Genomic DNA, 18,515 nt, shown 5'->3' on the forward strand with positions numbered 1-18,515 from the left:
TCTAATAATAATAATATGTTTTCATTATTTTTCACATTAAAATGAATGAATATTATCAATTCTGAACAAGAAAAAACATATATCCACTATTAAATACTTTACTAAACTATTTTTCAATATATGCTCAAATAATATTGACTTGTTTGGATATAATGTGTGGTGTATAAGTGTAATTTATTTCATTCAAATCTTATCACAAAGAATAGATTCTGTAATAATAACTGTTGTGACGACAATAATAACACATATTATTTTCTACTTTTAAAAGTCTCTCTCTGATGACAGTAATAATTTTTTCCTCTGCACACCAATAATGTTCCAAAATGAAATATATTTTTTCTTCTTCTGTGGGAAAAGTCAGTTTGACAAAAATATTTTCTAATATCAAATTATAATTTGAAGAAGTTTCCTCAATATATCAAGATAGGATGCATATAAGCAGTGACCAATGGGAAATGTATTTTCAGTGTCAACCAGTTATATTAAATATTTCCAATTTCCAACAAACTTTCCGTATCAGAAAAGCGAATTCCGAGAACTCAGACTATGAGGAGCGATAGACGACACGGTTCATTTAGTCAAAATATAAAATATAGCGCGCGCATAGCTTATTTGAAATATTCAGAATACTGAATTGTGTGTGATTATTTATTTATGCATAACAATGAAGATTTTAATTTCATACACTATTTTGAAATTTGGAACATACATTGGCCCGTGCAATGTTTGGAATTTGCTTTACAATTTATTGTGTTTTACACTTATTAACGACCTTTCAGCTTATTGATCGCAAACGTATCTTTGGAATAAACAATAGGAATAGATTATTCTCCTCAGGATGTATTGTAACATACGATTCATACTTCCACTAAGAAAATATTGCACTAAATAACAAAATATACTAATTCGTAATTTAATTATCAGCCTCACTCAAAAGAATTAAAGAATCAAGAAATGTTATTAAATATATTTGATCCCTCAAAAAGAAATTTGAAATTCAAATTAATATAAATTATCATATCTCCTGCATTCGTTGTATGAATATTACATATATGAAATGAAATGTAAGCTAATAACTTTATTTGAAGATATTTGTAGAGAATTGAATACTTTGTTATCATTTCTAAAGGGAAATAAGTAAAGCATGTTTCATTGTGAATAGAGTATGTTTTTTACAGGTTTTTTCTTCCTATAATTTTTTAAATTAATCTCAGTACATTAGATTCATTTTAGTTATTAAAGACGGTGTTTTCTCCATACAAACATTCAAGTTATAGGTACATTTTGATTCATCAATTGAGCTTTTTTTCTGGATTTGGTAAAGCTTGTTACCTTCTTATGTGATAAATAAATCAATGTAGTCTCGCACATTATACATACGGTACATTTGTGTAATTTTTTTCCAACTATTTTCTCGATTTTTAATTTTGATTTTGTGCTGTATTTTTTATGGCAGCAAATCATAATTTTTAACCACACCAGATCAAAACTGCAGTTGATATCAAAAAAGTATTTGCGGCAAAGCGTCTTATTGAAGAGAATTGTGTAAAAGCTGTACAAATTATGTTGATCTCATTTGAACTATTTTGAAAACATTGCTACAAAAATTCTGGGCTCACGTGTACCAATGACTAGCTCTTTTGTTTTAAGTGCAAGCGGTCCTGACTTCGACTCTTATAAAACATTTCTGTATTTGGACAGCATTCTATGATAAATTGGAACTGCTTCAAAACAAGAAATGGATTCGGGTACGATGACCACGGGTCACCCAACGGAATGCGCTTGCTTGCTTGCTTGATTGATTTGCATTATTTTACTCCGTGTTTTGTGCCACGTTTGGCTAATTTGCGAAGATGACATGATGAGATTTATGAATGGACACTCACAAACATCCATGCCCAGGCCGGGATTCGAACCCGAATAGAGCGATGTAATAACCACTCCGCCACGGGGGAGGAAAGCCGCTTCCGTAGCAACCTTTGGTCCTCATTGACTTGTGCCACGGAGTAGAGTTTCATAGCAATTCTAAGCAATACCGAAAAATACAATTCCAACTGTTAGTCGTGAGAACTTCCACAACTATATTGTTGCAAATACCAGATCCTGATTTGCCGAATGTTTATGGCTCTCGACTTTGGGTGCCAACGGTTCTGGGATCGATTCGCGTTGGGAGTTGCAAAGTATCCATATTGCTTGGCACATCCTGGAGTTTAGTTCTAATGACTCTTAGGTTTTGAAATGTCACATCGAGCATTAAACTCTCGAGTAACAAGCAACATCCGCAAAAGCTTTCAATTTTTTTTTTTTTTAAATCTATTCAATAAGACGCTCACGCACTGTAAAAAATATAATCTTTGCAGTTTGATCTGACAGTCCTAAGTCTGTATAAAGTGGGAAGGGAGATTATGATTTATGTCGAAATAGCTTCTTTCATAACAATTTGAATGTTTTTAGTTTGAAAAGTAAGTAATGGTCTCTTAAACCACAAAATAGTAAAATAACAACTAATGAATTCAAAACATTTTTAGGAATAATTAGTCATCAAGGGAGAACCCTAATCTTTATTAGTATATTTTCAATAATTCTATTTAATAATTCAATAGGGCAAAAGAGCAAAAGAAATTAACAATAGTTTATTTTTTTTTATTTTTTGAGAGAATAATAGTTTTGGTAGTATGTATGTCAAATGGAATATCATCCGTTACATCAGGTTACAGTGTAAAACGTTCTTCCTGGTAAATGTTCAGCAAGAAGAAAAGTAAAACGTGCCCTCCCAATAAAATACAGTAGATTAAGATTAGTTCATTCTCAACTATCCGCCTTCATGGTAGATGAAATGAAATGAAGGGGAACCCCCGGAAGATGCCCGGCTTCACCATCATATATATGAGAGTGTATGCGCTTATGTTCTGGCACTTAAAAAACCTTGACTTCTTTTTCACGGAATATTAGTTCCCTCCTTTTTCATTTCCTCGTGACTTTATTTGGTTCAGAGAATACATATAGATACATTCCTGCAAATTACAATGTATTCCGCAGGATTCGGTACCGGTGTTCTTTGGTAATCTAAAACAACCCCGGTTTACAAAGTTTGTTAATTTGATACTTATTTTGTGGTCGTTTTCTTAAGTAGCTATGGAAATTCATGCTAGAATTTCCCCTCAGAGAACAAAAGGACAAAACAAAATGGACTTTCAACAACATACATTCTACTATAGATGACCTATGGTATTTCTCGCCTCCTTCAAATTTTTAGATTGGCCGTTTCTATAACCAGAGGGACGTTTTACATCAGTTGACTTTGCCCCCGGTAGCGAGAGCGCGTCTGCCGGCATACTGGATGCAACCTCCGCGTAAATGGAACCGATAGCTATGTAATGAAATAAGCTCGTACAATTACAAGAACAGTTAAAATTAAAATGAGCGCATACCTTGTTTCAAGACGTGTTGGAAATTATGTCCTGCATCCACACATTTACGGCATTTCTTAAGGAAATTTTGACTAACATGTATCCGAGAATGGGTTACGCTACTCACTCGTAGCTGCGCAGTTTCCTCAAGATGGTGGGTTGCCACCGGTCCTATACACAGGCCGAGAACCCAGAGACTGAACAAGCTACATGTGTCTCATGTCGCTCGGACTGTACAGTTTTCTTAATACCGTACATCGTCCGCCTCAGTTTGTTGTTCGCGCAAGAGCAGTGAATGCGTCACCCCAATGAGCTATTTTCAGACTGCCCAACCGAAGGCAACATGTTTGAAGTTCTAATTTGTTGATATAATAAAGTATCGATATGTACAATGTTTTAAGATTTAAATACGTTTTTTTTCCTCTTTATCAAGTTATTTGATGAAGTTATCGGCTTTTAATTAAAACTTTTGATTACCACGTATCTATAAATAGATACGTTCAGTAAAGCCCAGGTTAATAGTTAATAATTTATATGCCAATCCCCCCAAAAAACAATAATATGTACACTTCGCAACATCTTATTTGACCGCCCCGAAAGAATTCTAAGTCCCGAAATCGTAAACTTAGCAACATCGCACTTCAGCTCCAGGTGAGAGTAGCCAACTTTCAGTAGGTCCTTCCACTAGACGAAAAACGCTGCGGTGATAGGTTTTCGATTTAACACTTTCCATGAACTTAGAAACTATAAACCGCTATTAAAATACACAATCAAACAGAAATAATAAATTGGAAAAAGAACCTTGAAGGATATTTACGATTCTGCTTGCTCGACTTGAAATTTGAGGGGTTTGAAACACTGAATAGAGTTTTTCTCCACCTGGAGGAAATTGCCATGAAGTTTGTGCAGAAAGAAGCAAATTTGTGAGGAGTTTATGCGACATTTTATTTACAATACCTTGCATAATATCGAACAGTTCTCAAAAACATATATTTTACACGACTTGTCGAGAAAATGTGCTTGAAACACAGGAAGGTGGGAGTCTTCATAAACGTCAACATGTTTTTAAGGGTATTACGTCATTAGTTAACGTAGAGCAGTTGGTTAGGTGCTATTATCCTTATTTTTCGTCAAGCGTGAAAGGTCGCCGGTTCAAATCCCACCCTCTCCTCTTCCTTTTTTTAATTTTTTTTTGTTTGCTGAACAGATACCGTTGATATTAGAATATTTAAAAAATGAATCCGATGCACACTTGAGGGACGTCCCTTCTGCGCATATTTCCCCTTAGAAGTTGGAGATTTCCAGGATTTAAAGTTAAAACTTTTCTTTTTAGTTATTTTTCATATGTTGTGTTAACACACACATCATGATTAATTCACAAATCACATATATGTATTCAGGATGCAAAATGTAATGTTATTTAAGATATGTATTGTTTGTTCTTCACTGACACCTAAAATATTGATTATTTAATTTTGATATACTAAAAAAAGATATACAGTTATGTTAAGTAGTGATGTAGTGCAATACTGTAACGAAGGAGAGCGTTTAATGAGTTCAAATTCCTAACATTGGTAATTTTATGTCCGTTCCTTCGTAATGACTGTTATCAATCCCCTCACCACCATCTTACCATGCGTCTTAAACTAATAGTAAATCGCTAATTAATATAAATAAATTGTTATTGCGACGAAGGCCGATACGATAAGAAACTACTAATAAGTATTTATATAGTGAGTGACAAACAAAAAATTCAAAACCTCATAATGATCGTTAATTCCTCACTGCTTTGTATCTAAAATGTTTGTCTTCTTTGAACAGAAAGTTCGAGTATCAGATATAACAAACTTTCCGCACTAACTTTGCAATATTCGAAACCACCATTACAGACTTAGCTCAATGTAACTTGATTTTGCGCATTCCACGTGGCATGTGACTTCCTCCAATCATCGAAATAACTTTCTCTTACTATTTTCTTTCCTCTCGTGAAATACAGAGACCAATGTTAACTTCTTAGCACGGTGGATAAACTTTACACCTAACGATATACTCCTGAAAAAAAATCCTGCCTAGGTGGAGAATCGAACCTACGACCTCCCTCGTAAGAATCAAGCACGCTATCTTTTCTCCAGGTGGCTCATGTTAAAATTTTCTACCAGTTTGAAGAAACCAATTCACACATAATGTCATAGCTATCTATAATTTCCTCATGGCAATTTTCATGACGAAACGAATTCAGATAAAATCGAGAAACGCTGAAAGGGAAAAATGATGAACATGTCTATTGGCGTTTTATCATATTTTGTAAATTGTGTAAAAATTCCGTGTTTTGAACAAGCAATCGTTTAGTTACGAAGTATTTTGTTGTTTGCTTAAAGTAGGAACAGGAGAGCGAAAAGGAGTCATTTGAACCAGACCCCGTTTGACAAGAAACTTCAGCTTTTTTCCAAAGACTGTATGAAAAGAGAGAGGAACGTATGAAATATAAAATATGTGTGAAATTAAAACAATGGAAACCTTGAAAGATAATACTAACGAACTTCAAACTATGAAAAACTCCAAGTCATTTTCGAAATATGAACTTGATGATTTTCTTTATTATGAAGTGGAGATATGGGACGATACGATCCCTCAGCAGGAACATTTTAAGTAAGCTACCTCCAACTTTTTCAATGGTCATAATTACTAATTAGGGTCCGGAAGTTAATGAAAAATCAACTTCTTTTTTTCTGACCCTTAAAAACAAAGCTAAACCTGATATCATGTCAGTTTCCCTTCAGTTAGAGCCGGAAAACACTTTCTATTTTACATTTTTTTTTGCATTTTTCGGCCTTTTTTGGCTTTTAGTTTATTTGTCAGTATTTTTAACAGTTTTTGTTGCATTTTTACTTATTTTTGAGGTTTATTTTTCTCCTCCTATGTTGTTTCGTGCATTTTAAATGCATTTACTAGTAAAACTTACATATTTAGATTTTTTGACATGGTTCTTTTAGCAAATTCACCATGAATCGAAAATACGGTAAATGGAAAAGCATAATATTATTCTTAACTGAAATGTTTGGCAATGGATTAAAATACTTTGTTTGAGATCTACTTTGAGGTTCTTTTTCTGGACACAAAATTAGTCACAATATTAAATGCAATTACACTCTGGTATACGCGAAGCAGAACTGTATTTTCGGATGCTGGCCTACTACAGTATCATAGAAGGCCCACTCTGAAAGAAGATGAATTGGTTGATTTGGTGTTTTAAGTCAACTTTATGCATAGTAAGGCTAATCGGGACTGGGCCTACAGTTTAAAGTGGGATCCGAACCGAGTGCATAAAATAACGTGGATGGTGTGGTGTAGGGGTATTGTTTGCTTATGGAATGGAAGGTCATGGGTGCAAACCAACTTCTTTGCAAAATCTTTTTCGGGAAGTAAACGGCTTTGGACGAGAATGCTTATCTACGTTTCTTGGATATTTCCGTTGATATTTCTGCCATTTATGTCCAGCATTTCCGGATGCAGAAAGTTGACATGTAAGTTCTTAATGTGTGTTAACTTATAACAGCAGAATGAAAGGAAAAGTATTTCCTTAAATCCTGCCAATCACTGAAAGATTAAAAACATTAGTAGAAGCATTACTTGAGGCATGCACAGTGGCGATGATTATGGAGTGTGGAGGGGCAGATGACCCAGCACTATGCTAAACATTATCTACCAAAGAAAAGAAACTCTCCTTGCCCTCCCCCTCCCCCCACTTTGTCCCATCAGTTTTGAAACCCAATCGCCGCCACCGAGCATGCATCGCATAAATATTTGCAGTAATATCATATAATATTATATTATGTTATTAGAACACTTCGTACTCGGTAAATAAAAAGGAAAAAATAATAAGGAAAGGGTCGGATTTGAACCTACGATGTTTCGATCTTGACGAAAACAGAAAAAAAAAGAAAGTGCTGTCATCTAACCAACTACTCCAGGAGAATGCTAACAAAAATCTCAGTAAAACACGTTACTCAGTTGAAGCAACATTGTGCTGGAGTTTCGAACCATTTTTCGCCAAGAACCAAGGAAAAGACACACTTTGCAGAATCGTTTGGTGTTGTGCAAGGTATCTTTACTAAACATTTCGCATAACATCATCATAAATTTGCCTTCTTGCATTCAAATGTGACCGCAATTCTTTCCAGGTGGATGAGAACCTGTTCAGTGTTTCACAATGCACATACATTTTCCTATTTTCAAATTCAGAACGAAGAATCTTGAAATATTTTCAACATTCGTATTTCTACTGAACAATTCTTTGTCTACTCATATATTTTGTTACTGATTTACTTTATGGAATGTGAAAGAATGAAAAAAAATCACGAGCGTTTTCATTCAGGAAGATGAAATGTTGCAAAGTTGGCTACTCTTAGTTGGCTCTGAAGCGCTATGCTGCCAAATTTACGAATTCCGGACTTTGAAATTTTTCAGGGCGGTCAAATAAGATGTTGCGAAGTGTACACACTTAAATTTTATTGAAAGTAGTACTTGTTCATTCCATTTGATAAGTTGGTTGATTTGGTGCTTTAAATCCACTTTATGCACAGTAAGACTAATCGGGACTGGTCCTACAGTTTAAAGTAGGATCCGAACCACTATGTGCTTCCACCGGGTATCGATCGGGCATTTATTACAAGGCGACGACGCTACCACTGTGCAATCGGGGAGGCCCCCATTTGGAATATATATTTAAAAGCACTAGCATTATGAAATTACTTTTTCTTGCAGTTTAATAAACTACCTAAGTATATTTTTATTTCCGATAAGAATGGATTAATTGCAACATCTCTCATGATAAACGTTCTAGAACATCTACTACCTTCAAAGTGTTATTACTGTCCGTTATATTTATTTCTACGGAGCAGTAACATCAGAAAATATCCTGTGTGTTGTGCATACTCCAGATCCACTTGCTGTGGCTACATGGTAAATTGCTGAACGTCGCAATATAAAATAGGTAACTTTACTTTTTGACCGCCCCTCGCACATCAATTTAAAGTAATATCATTTCAAAAACTGTAAATCGTTACGAATGAAATATGTATTCAAATGTACATGAGGTTATATGTCTTCTTCGTTATATCTTGGTAAACTAAACTGAAGAGTTTGAAATCTGCGTCATAATGCAACGCCGACAAATATATTTTGATTCATAACTTCGGAACTAAGAAAGATATCGGCCTCAAAAAACTTGCAACATAATCATGAGAAACTGTGCTTTACTTTTTATCATAACCAAATTTTCGATGTGATTGATATTTACCATGTTATGAAACAAAATACAATTTCGAGAGCAAGAAAAATATTTATCTCTGGAAGTTTTTTGTTTCTATATTTAACGGGTAACAATGAAACTTAATATTAATGATAATTTTGTACTTCTTTAGAGTTTTATCTTTCAAATGACACCAGTTTTGGAAGTCTGTGTAGCATAGTAACTTTTCTATCATGAGAAACAGCAAGCTAAGTGTATTTGACCTGCCGACATTTTCAATCCAATATGGTTCCCAGGTTGCGAAGTTAGCAACATAATGACCTCTTTCAGAAAAATAGTGTTGCCGCTTGTGGCGGTGACGTTCCTACGAAGTGACAAGTTTTGGCTAGTTTGTCGCCCTACTATCACTAGTAGCTCCTCAATTCCTCACGATGGTGGGTTGTCACCGGTCCTATACACAGGCAGAGAACCCAGAGACTGAACCCAGGCGGACTCGAACCCATTCCGTCCAGCAGTGGGAATCCAATTCTCAGCGTCTTAAACTGCACGACCACGGAGGAGTACTACATATAAATCCGTTACCTGATTATTATATTCGTAGAGCGAACTTCACACAGTTTGTGAATCGTTCAGCTAATAATATAAGTCAAGTTACTACAATTATGGTTGCAGTAAAAACAAAACAAAACGAGAAAAAAATTACATAAAGGCAAGTTACTGGACATGGACATTGTTCACTGAAGTGTGTCTTTCAAGCATTTTATCTTTCAAAGTCAACAAGCGGAAAACAACAAAATACATTGTAACGAGTACATATTTACGCCACAATTCATAGAAACATTTTAATTAACAATCAAAGCAACAGGAACCTTTATCAGGCACCAATAATTTACTTCCAATGAGACAAGAGATGGTACAAGCCATGTGATTACATCGAGGGATTATTGGCCGAATCCCAGTGGTGCCAGGTACGTTACCATAAAATGGTCCGTGCTCGTAGACAAAGGAGGGAAAAGAACACAGAAGAAGAAAACGTCTGATGATTTAATCGATTACCAGATATTCACGGGCCGTTTGTTGTAGTATCGCCAAGGGAAAGTGTCCGAACGTGATATGCTTCCTATATGGTAATACCCACATGCTAGCTTTTGTTCTTTCTGCGTGTTCCTGAAACTAGTTGATACCGAAAGTATAATGATTCTTTTTGGATGAGTGGATTGTAAGTATAAAAGGGCTGGACCTGTTCAACTGGCATTGTAGTTTCAGCAACAGCACCAAGATGAACACTGCATTTGCCCCGGTAAGTTGTGCAGCATGTGTGTGCGTGTTCAAACGTGTGTTCTTGTCAAATTTATCACTTAAATTACTTTTAGTAATAGATATAATGTAAATTTCTGGTGTATTCGTTTCTCTGATGTTATTACTACAACAACTGAACGTTATATAATATTATAACAAAGAAGTTAGCTTCGAACAATTCTGGTAATGTTTTGTAATTGTGTGTTTGACTTGAAATTCTCTAAATCCTAACACTTTTTTGATGAGTTGGAACTATTCGACATTGGTTTCACACGTAATGCTGACACAACAGTAATATATTTGTAATTGTGAGAGATTAATTAAAGGTATTTGAAGTGAACCAAAATATTAATGCCCTACTTAAACGTGACTTGAAATTCTAGAGATATTTGTAAACAAACAATAGGTTGAATTCCACAAAAATTCAATTCCAATATTTTTACAGTTTGCACAAACTTATGGTATGACTTAGCACACATGATCATTACTTCATTGAATTGCATTTGAGTAACATTCCTCAATACGTCATTTATTACAACTACACTATTTCAATCACTATAACAGTTACCAAATTATGTAAAGCAACGAATATCTCAACGTTCTACAAAGTTCGTTTTGAAGTTCACATAATTCATGCTTGTTAGATTATTACTCTAAGCCTACTTTATGGAGATAAGCTAATCGTGAGTGGACCTACAATGTAAAGTGGGATCGTAACCACAGTGCAAATACTGTGCCTTTTCCTCGTATTGAACACGGGACCCTTTGATTGCGTTACCACAACGCCATCAGGGAGGGTTACATTATTCATGGAAGCTAATAAGGACCTGTACGTACAAGATATATAAATGTATCAGAACATTGAACATTGCGCCTATCGAGAATATAACCCGTGAACTATTGGTTTCAAGAGAGCCTTATTAACATGCTATTGGTGAAGCTTCGAATTCCATTCCAACAATTCTACACATTAACGGGGTTTCATATTGTGTGTTCGAGCCCTCGTTATCATTTAATTGAGTTGTTTGTTGGAAAGTGCAAACAAAGTATTTAGATACACATACGGCTGGATAACGATGCTGTTCCTTCTGCATTTTCATTATTGGTAATTTTGGATCCCGGAAGTTGTGTTTTCTTCCCTGATGAACACATTACTACTTGTAAAATGAATGTTACTTTACTTTCCAAAACTCAGTAGCCAAGTGCGTGTTTGAGTTGTGGTTTGGGCATGACTGTCCTTTGTAAGTGTTGGTTCATTCATTTCATGTAATCATCATTCATTTCTATCGTCACAAATAGTCAAAAGCAACAGAAAAGTGACAAATTATTTATTTCCATAATGTACGCCTAAGCTAATATTTCCATAACGTGATAGCTTTTAATATACCGTATACAAGATATTTCTGTGCTATTATTGATATTTCCATCGTGTTCAATTAATTCGTAACCCACTAACCTAACTTATGAAAATAATATAGTCAAGGAAAAGATTCCTCTTACACATGATACAATGTTTGTTTACAAAAGTCGTGCATAACTTTTACACTATAACTGAAACAAACCCATTTATGGCGAGGAGGAAGGTTTGTTTGCTTGATTCTGTTTTTAAGTCCACTTTATGCACAGGACGGCCAATCGGGACCGGACCTACAGATTAAAATAGAATCGGGTCTCAGGTTCCATACCCGGTGGAGGCACATTGCAATTCGGATATCACTTTAAACTGTAGGTCCATTCCAGATTAGCCTAACTGTGCATTGGACTTAAAATACCAAATCAATAAAGTTGGATCGGACCCACTATGTGCTTAAATGGGTACTGAACTCAAAACCCCTTGCTTACAAGGAGACGACTTTATCATTACGTCATCAGAGAGACTTGGGAAGAGGAACGGAACTTACGATACATTATTATTTTGTTATTTGAAGTGAAAGAGGAAAACAAAATCTCTGTAAATGAAATAAGGTTAATATGTAATGTTACTTGCCTTGAATGCAAAAACCTTACAAGATAACAAATTCTTACTACAACTACAAGAATGATTCAGAAGAGAACTTTACTTTTCGAAGGTAATTAGAGGTTTTGTTTGCAGCCTAGAGGAATGAAGTATTTCGTCACGAAGTGGTCATAAAGACACGTAAAAGTAGGGGGAGACGTCTTGCGAATGCAAACCAGTGCAGACCTTCAGGCTAACATACAACGAGTGAATATATGCCATATTTTCTTACGAAGAATTACACACGGTAACATGACTCGTGAAGGTAACAATTCACATGAAATGTAAATAATGGTTTACAAACGTTAGTGAGACTTACATTGTTTTTATGTTGCAAAATGATCTTAAAGAAGATTTCTCACTTGCAACTCACAAGAAGTGAGTTTTATAAAATGATCTCAACGAGACTGAACAATGGAAAATACACATGCATGACCAATAAATAATACATGCTTAAGTCAAGGGTATAAAAGCATTACCCAACTGTTAACCTATAACAATTGTAAAAACAACTTTGTTTAGGTGGAAAAAACTATTTTAAGTTCACTTTACGTACAGATAGGATGACAAGGATTGGACATGCGTATAAATTACAGGTTGAGACTTTGATATGGGTCTACAGAGCCCTGAAGCCTGGAGCTATTGAAAGTTGAATTAGTGCTTTAAAACACTGCCAGAACGTTTTTGGTTTGGTACAAAGTTCAACCTCTCTCTCTCTAAACACACACCATTTGCTAGGCGAGGGGGGGGGGGAGGGGTTAGAGCAATATGGGGAGTCAAAACAACCACGTTTGGACATCATGATATGCAGAAAATTACTCTTATCGGCAAGTTTAGAATGGAAAACTTCTCATCCTTGTGTCATTTTTTAATAACAGGATATCACTGTTTGAAAAGGAACAGCAGCATTAATCAATCATTGCAGCCTTTTGTATAGGACTTTGAAATCATCCCGTAGCAAAGTAGTTGCTGAAAATAATAACCACACCAGGTTTTTTTTTTCTTGTCACATTTTTTATTTGGTTGAACCCCTCATATAAAATTTCTGGGTGCACCAATGGCACATGTACAGACATACATATAGTTAGTTAAAGCATCAAATTATTAAATATTCAAAAATAGTAATGTAATAACAAAGAGTATTAAATGGTTGAACGTTTTTCCATGGTCCATCCACAATTTGTTATCAATGATATCCACGTATGTGAAAGTTGCTGAACAGCAGGACTGTCAAGTATTGGTTTATTCGAACATGTATTATTTCGTTTGGCAATTGATCAATTGATTCATGAGCAGCATCGTAGCGACGATGGTTCTAAATATTTACCCTTTGAATGTGAGATGTCCAAATCGACTTACAGTGGTACTTAAGAATCAACTGTAAATATGACATTTGGAAACAGCGCTATTTCAAGGGTTCACTAACAATTCTTTTTCCATATTATGCTAGTTTGGAACTTATTATTAATGAATGCACTTGCAACATATCAAGCTTACAAACCGTGAAAGTAGCTCCAACCTCGGTTCTTCTGTTTTTTTATGGCGATTGTCTTCTATTTCCTCCAGGTTCTTGCCATTCTGCTGGTTGTAGTAATGATTGCTGAAGCGCATCCAGGCCACCACCACGAGCACGTCGATTATTATGTAAGTAATATCATGGTCGATTGTACAGTCTTGTGACATTTTTTATTATATTAACAGTTCTTATTTCAGTGTCGATTGGTATCTTATATCCAAGGTTATATTACATCTTTTACAAACATGTAAAAACATGTAACAATGGGTCGTAAGCAAATTTCCTTTGGCAAATATTGGGAGAAATTTCTGTAACTTTTCTTGAAGCATCCAGATATAACCTAAATTTTGTACATTGCATTCACCAAAAGAGCCAATGTTTAGCAATCAGAAGGGGGTTACGGTAACAAGATGTGAGAATCTCCTCCCCTCAACCCATCCTTCAAATACCACCCTTCATAAGCGAATGATTTTGACAGTTAATCGGGCTGAGAGAAAATATATGAACTCCCTTGTCCATAAGTTATTATCTGAAACTCTCATCAAGTAAAATTATTTAATTAAGACTCCAGATGACATATATACACATGCATATCTACACCCCATATATATGTTGTATTCAGAACACGTTAATTCAAATATATGTAAATTAAGGTTTTCATCACATCTACATCATTAGAGAAATACGTGTACATAAGTCATTTTGCAGTGTTCATGACCGGATATATTGGAAACACAAACACTTAACAGCCGCCCCCCCGTGGCGGAATGGTTAGTACATCGCGCTACGACACCAGGGGTCCTGGGTTTGAATCCAGGACTGGGCATGCATGTTTGTGAGTGTATATTCATCAATTTCATCATACCATCACTCATCCCCATCTTCGCAAATTAGCGAAAAGTGACACAAAAGCGAAGTAAAATAAAGCAAATCAATCAGTCAACGAAACTATGTATTCGTAGGATACCCTACTGTAAGTGTCATTTGGCCCGTTCTAAAACATAAAACTTTCAACGTATTTTTTTCTAAGTCATTCCTGTTAACTCAAATTTTATTTTCATCTCTCTGTTCTTATTATCTGTCAGTTACTCTTGCAATGTATTCTTTTCTTCAAAGCATTATTTATTATCTTACCTGATAATCTTTTATTGGGGATTTTTTAAACACCCATTGAAGATATCTTTCATTTCATATTCACAAGTTCTTTAAAAGTGTTGTTTTGCTTTCATTTCGTATTCACAAGTTCTTTAAAAGTGTTGCTTTTCTTAAGTTCACTTATACTCAGATTAATTGGAATTGAACGTAAACAAGGAATCAAAACGTATAAGTTGACCGTATTGCATATACTTTTTTGACAAAAGTAACTCATAAAGGTATACAAACTGCTAAAAACTCAGACAAATGCATCAAGAGGTACTTTCATGAGGTACTGTAATGTGTAGTGCGCTAAAAATGCATCAGTTGAACAGATCAGACACAATCATTCCAAAACAATACAGGTTTAACTGGGTCAATTTCGGTACCAAACGTGCATCCACCTTGACTTGATGCTTTTGGAGTTCTATGTGTACAGTTAGTTTGAAATAGAATCCGTACAGTCCAGGGCTATTCCGAGACAACAGCCTCATTGACTTTCAACGATATCATTACAAACCAGGATTGTCCGTGGCTGTTCAATGTGCCTTCACAGGGAATCGTACCCGGATCTGTTGATTTTTCCATTTATGCGGAAATGCCCTACTAGTACGTACAGCCTTGTAGATCCAATTAGTGAAACTGGTATTAAAAATCACAATAAATCACTGCTTTACTTTGTGCTTGTCACTGGAAAAACTTTGTAATTTCTACATACTTATGCACTTGTAGGAGGAGAAGATTTGATTTGATTGGATTCTTTAATATTTTTGATATTTATCATCGCTTTTCTGTCACTTTTGGTTAATCGTGACGATGAAATTGATGGAGAGGCATTCACAAAGAACGCTCATAACCAGGCCGGGATTCCAGCCTGTGACCCTTGGCGTCGTAGCGCTGTGATAACCATTTCACTATGGAAGTAGGCGAGAAAAAGAAAAACAGCTCTTGCAATGAAGTATAATTGAATTACACTAGAGAAAATAGAACTCCATATTATCAGAATATTTATGTAGTCTAGATTTTAAGAAGAGGATGGCAGCATGTGTGGGAATGAGTTTTAATGATTATGGACAGGATTACCAATTGTGTTGAAGTGGAGAAATGGTTTCGAAAGGAATTATAAGGAAATTACCTGGTTAGAGATAAGAGTTAAATGGAAACATAAGGAAGACTGAAGAGCTCATAATCATACGTTGAAAAGCAATGTAAATTATATAACTCTTGAACAAACAGTAGATATAAAGCTGTTGTTCACGCGTGGGTAATCACTAAGGGGAAAGTACACACACTCCGTAATAAGCCACTGCACATGGCAGAGTGGCAAAGCGTGAAGCGTTAAGACGAGTGAAAGTTTCCAAGTGCGGCACGGGTTGTTAATTACCTTGGATCTTATATTGGCATCAAATTAGACATGACAGAGAACAATAGACGCATTGAACATTTACCAAATTCACACGGAGATTTTATTACACAACTTAACACGCACGATGATATTGTTTATTACAATCGTTGCTTCCTTCTTGGGCAACTGAACAATCGACGATGCGATGTTCTTCTTTTTCTTCTGTTTTCAAAATGACCCTTGAATTCAACAAATGAAAGTTGTACTAAAGAGCGTACTGTGCTCCTTGGACGAAGTCGGACCAATGTATTCCTTTCTTCTTTAGAACTGCTTCGCAAGATTATCGATTCTGAATTCAGAAGTCAGAAAGGCACTAATTTGCAAACACATTAATATTGAATACAGTGGCGGCGATTCGGTTCTAAAACGAGGTGGGGCAAGGACAGTTCACTTTCCTTTGGTACATATGGATTAGCATAAAGGGAGGGCAAAAGTGACAAGAAGTGGGGGATAAACTGCCCCACGCCCGCCCCCCAATCGCTTCCACTGATTGAATACGAACATTAATTTATTTATACATGCAAGGTTATTATGCTTGTTTCGTATAACGTATGGATCGTATGGAATTTTCGACTCTCAACCAAGGCATGGAATTTCTATTGAAATTTTGTTCAAGTATTTAATCAATTCACATTTCATCTTCATCGTCGCTAAAGCTTTGTATTAAAACACATTATTGTATTTTTGTTGTTTTACGTCGCTCTGTCGACTGTTGTCTAAGCGCAACAATAAGGGTGTGAATTGCTGAGAGGAAACCAAAGATGGGATACTCACGAACATGCATTCTCAGGCCTGCCTTCATACTTCATGCAATGATAGTAGAACACGCCACTGACTATTACGCCTTTAGGGACAATTAGATTCCCTTCTTCCTTATGAAATACATGAGAATATCACTGATTGTATTGTAGTGTAGCTTGAGTAATAAGTACTCATAATGGTACTATGCTTTTTCAAAGTACCATATTCACATATAGTAGAATTTTCCTGGAGCCACATAATACATCGTAAATATGCTAAAAACATATTGCTAGAAAGAAAGGTCTCATTCAAAATGCATAGCAATCATGTTTAACCCTATAACTTACCCAAGGGTGGGGGTTGGGAAGAAGGCTGTCATGCTCAGCAAATTCTACGTTTTCGATTTTCAAATGTAAAAATTTTACAAAAAAAATGAAAATAAATTAAATTGTTGCCTAGGGTATTCTGAATATTTCTGTATAACTTTTGTTCATAAAAAGATAAATGTAATAGGTGCAAAATGTACTTCGTGGGTCTGTCAGGCGCCATCTTTGAATGCGTGTTATTCGAGACACTCATGCCAGTTACAGTGTACAATTGGTTCGTAATTGTGGAAATTTTGTAATAATTATAATTAATAAACAAAAAGAATTTATTAAAAAAATATGTTTTTTGTGAGTTTTAGTGAATGGTAAAATATGTGTGGGACACTCATGCAATAATTGGTTATTATTTGTTATTATTGTTCGTAATTTTTGTAATTATTATAATTAATAAATGACTGCACATATATAATCAACAACGGAAACAGTGATTCAATAACAAAAAGGTTCCTTGAATTGTAATGATAAAAAAGTGTGGGTAAGTATGTTTCTCGTTGATTTGAATTTTTAAGTCCACTTTATGCACAGAAAGGCTAATCGGGACTGGACCTACAGTTTAAAGCGAGATCCTAACCACTGTGCAATGTGCCTTCACCGGGTATTGAACCCGGGACTCCTTGATTACAAGGCGACGACATTACCACTACGACATAGGGGAGGCCCATGGATTAGCCCATCTATAAGTAAGTTTCTCGCACGGCACGGGTAAGCTAGGGTTAATTGTGTCCAAGTTAATTTTACATTCTCTACCAATTCCAGGCCTATCCCAAATACAAATTTGAGTACGGAGTGGAGGACCACCACACGGGAGACATCAAGAGCCACAAGGAGTCACGTGACGGCGACGTTGTCCACGGCGAATACAGCGTGGTGCAGCCTGACGGAGTCATCAGGGTGGTGACGTACACGGCAGACAAGCACAACGGCTTCAACGCCGTCGTCCATAAACATGGCCACTCCGTTCACCCACAGCATCACGGCTACGGTTTCGGCAGCAGCTGAGCGGACGAAGCCGCCATCTTCCTGTACATATTGTACAAATGCGTCACATGATTTTTGTACTGGTTTTCTACAAACAAAGCACGTGATCAATAAAGTATTTTCCTAATATTTGTTCATATTCATCAATACGTTTCCTACAATAATTATTAATATTTACGTGCCCAATGGGCAGAGTTGGTGTGGATCATTAACAGGGTTGCTAAAGGTCCAGAAATATTAGATAGATTCAATTCCGGTCCAGGAGAGAAAATGAGAAAGAGTAAATGGGTTCGGGACCGTAAATAACCTTTTTATCTGTAAAGTATTTCAATTCGGTCCAGGAACCTTAATTCCGGATAAATTTAAATACGGTCCAAGAACCTTAATTCCGGATCAATT

At 35.7% G+C, this 18,515-nt stretch overlaps 1 protein-coding gene across 1 annotated transcript; it reads left to right on the forward strand.

Moving 5' to 3' along the window:
• The first annotated feature begins 9,922 nt into the window (after positions 1-9,922).
• Positions 9,923-18,245, forward strand: LOC146002081 (cuticle protein 19-like). Its single transcript, XM_083139797.1, has 3 exons — positions 9,923-9,961; positions 13,523-13,600; positions 17,895-18,245. The coding sequence occupies exons 1-3, from the start codon at positions 9,941-9,943 to the stop codon at positions 18,135-18,137; spliced, it is 342 nt and encodes a 113-aa protein (XP_082995923.1). The 5' UTR covers positions 9,923-9,940; the 3' UTR covers positions 18,138-18,245.
• The last annotated feature ends 270 nt before the right edge of the window (positions 18,246-18,515 follow it).

The sequence above is a fragment of the Lepisma saccharinum genome, chromosome 18, assembly GCF_977018435.1.
Source record: "Lepisma saccharinum chromosome 18, izLepSacc3.1, whole genome shotgun sequence".
NCBI lineage: Eukaryota > Metazoa > Arthropoda > Insecta > Zygentoma > Lepismatidae > Lepisma > Lepisma saccharinum.

Coding starts and splice junctions, on each gene's coding strand:
- LOC146002081 (XM_083139797.1), top strand. CDS start 9,941: ATGAACACTGCATTTGCCCCG. Junction 9,962..13,522: donor TGAACACTGCATTTGCCCCG/GTAAGTTGTGCA, acceptor TATTTCCTCCAG/GTTCTTGCCATTCTGCTGGT. Junction 13,601..17,894: donor ACGAGCACGTCGATTATTAT/GTAAGTAATATC, acceptor TACCAATTCCAG/GCCTATCCCAAATACAAATT.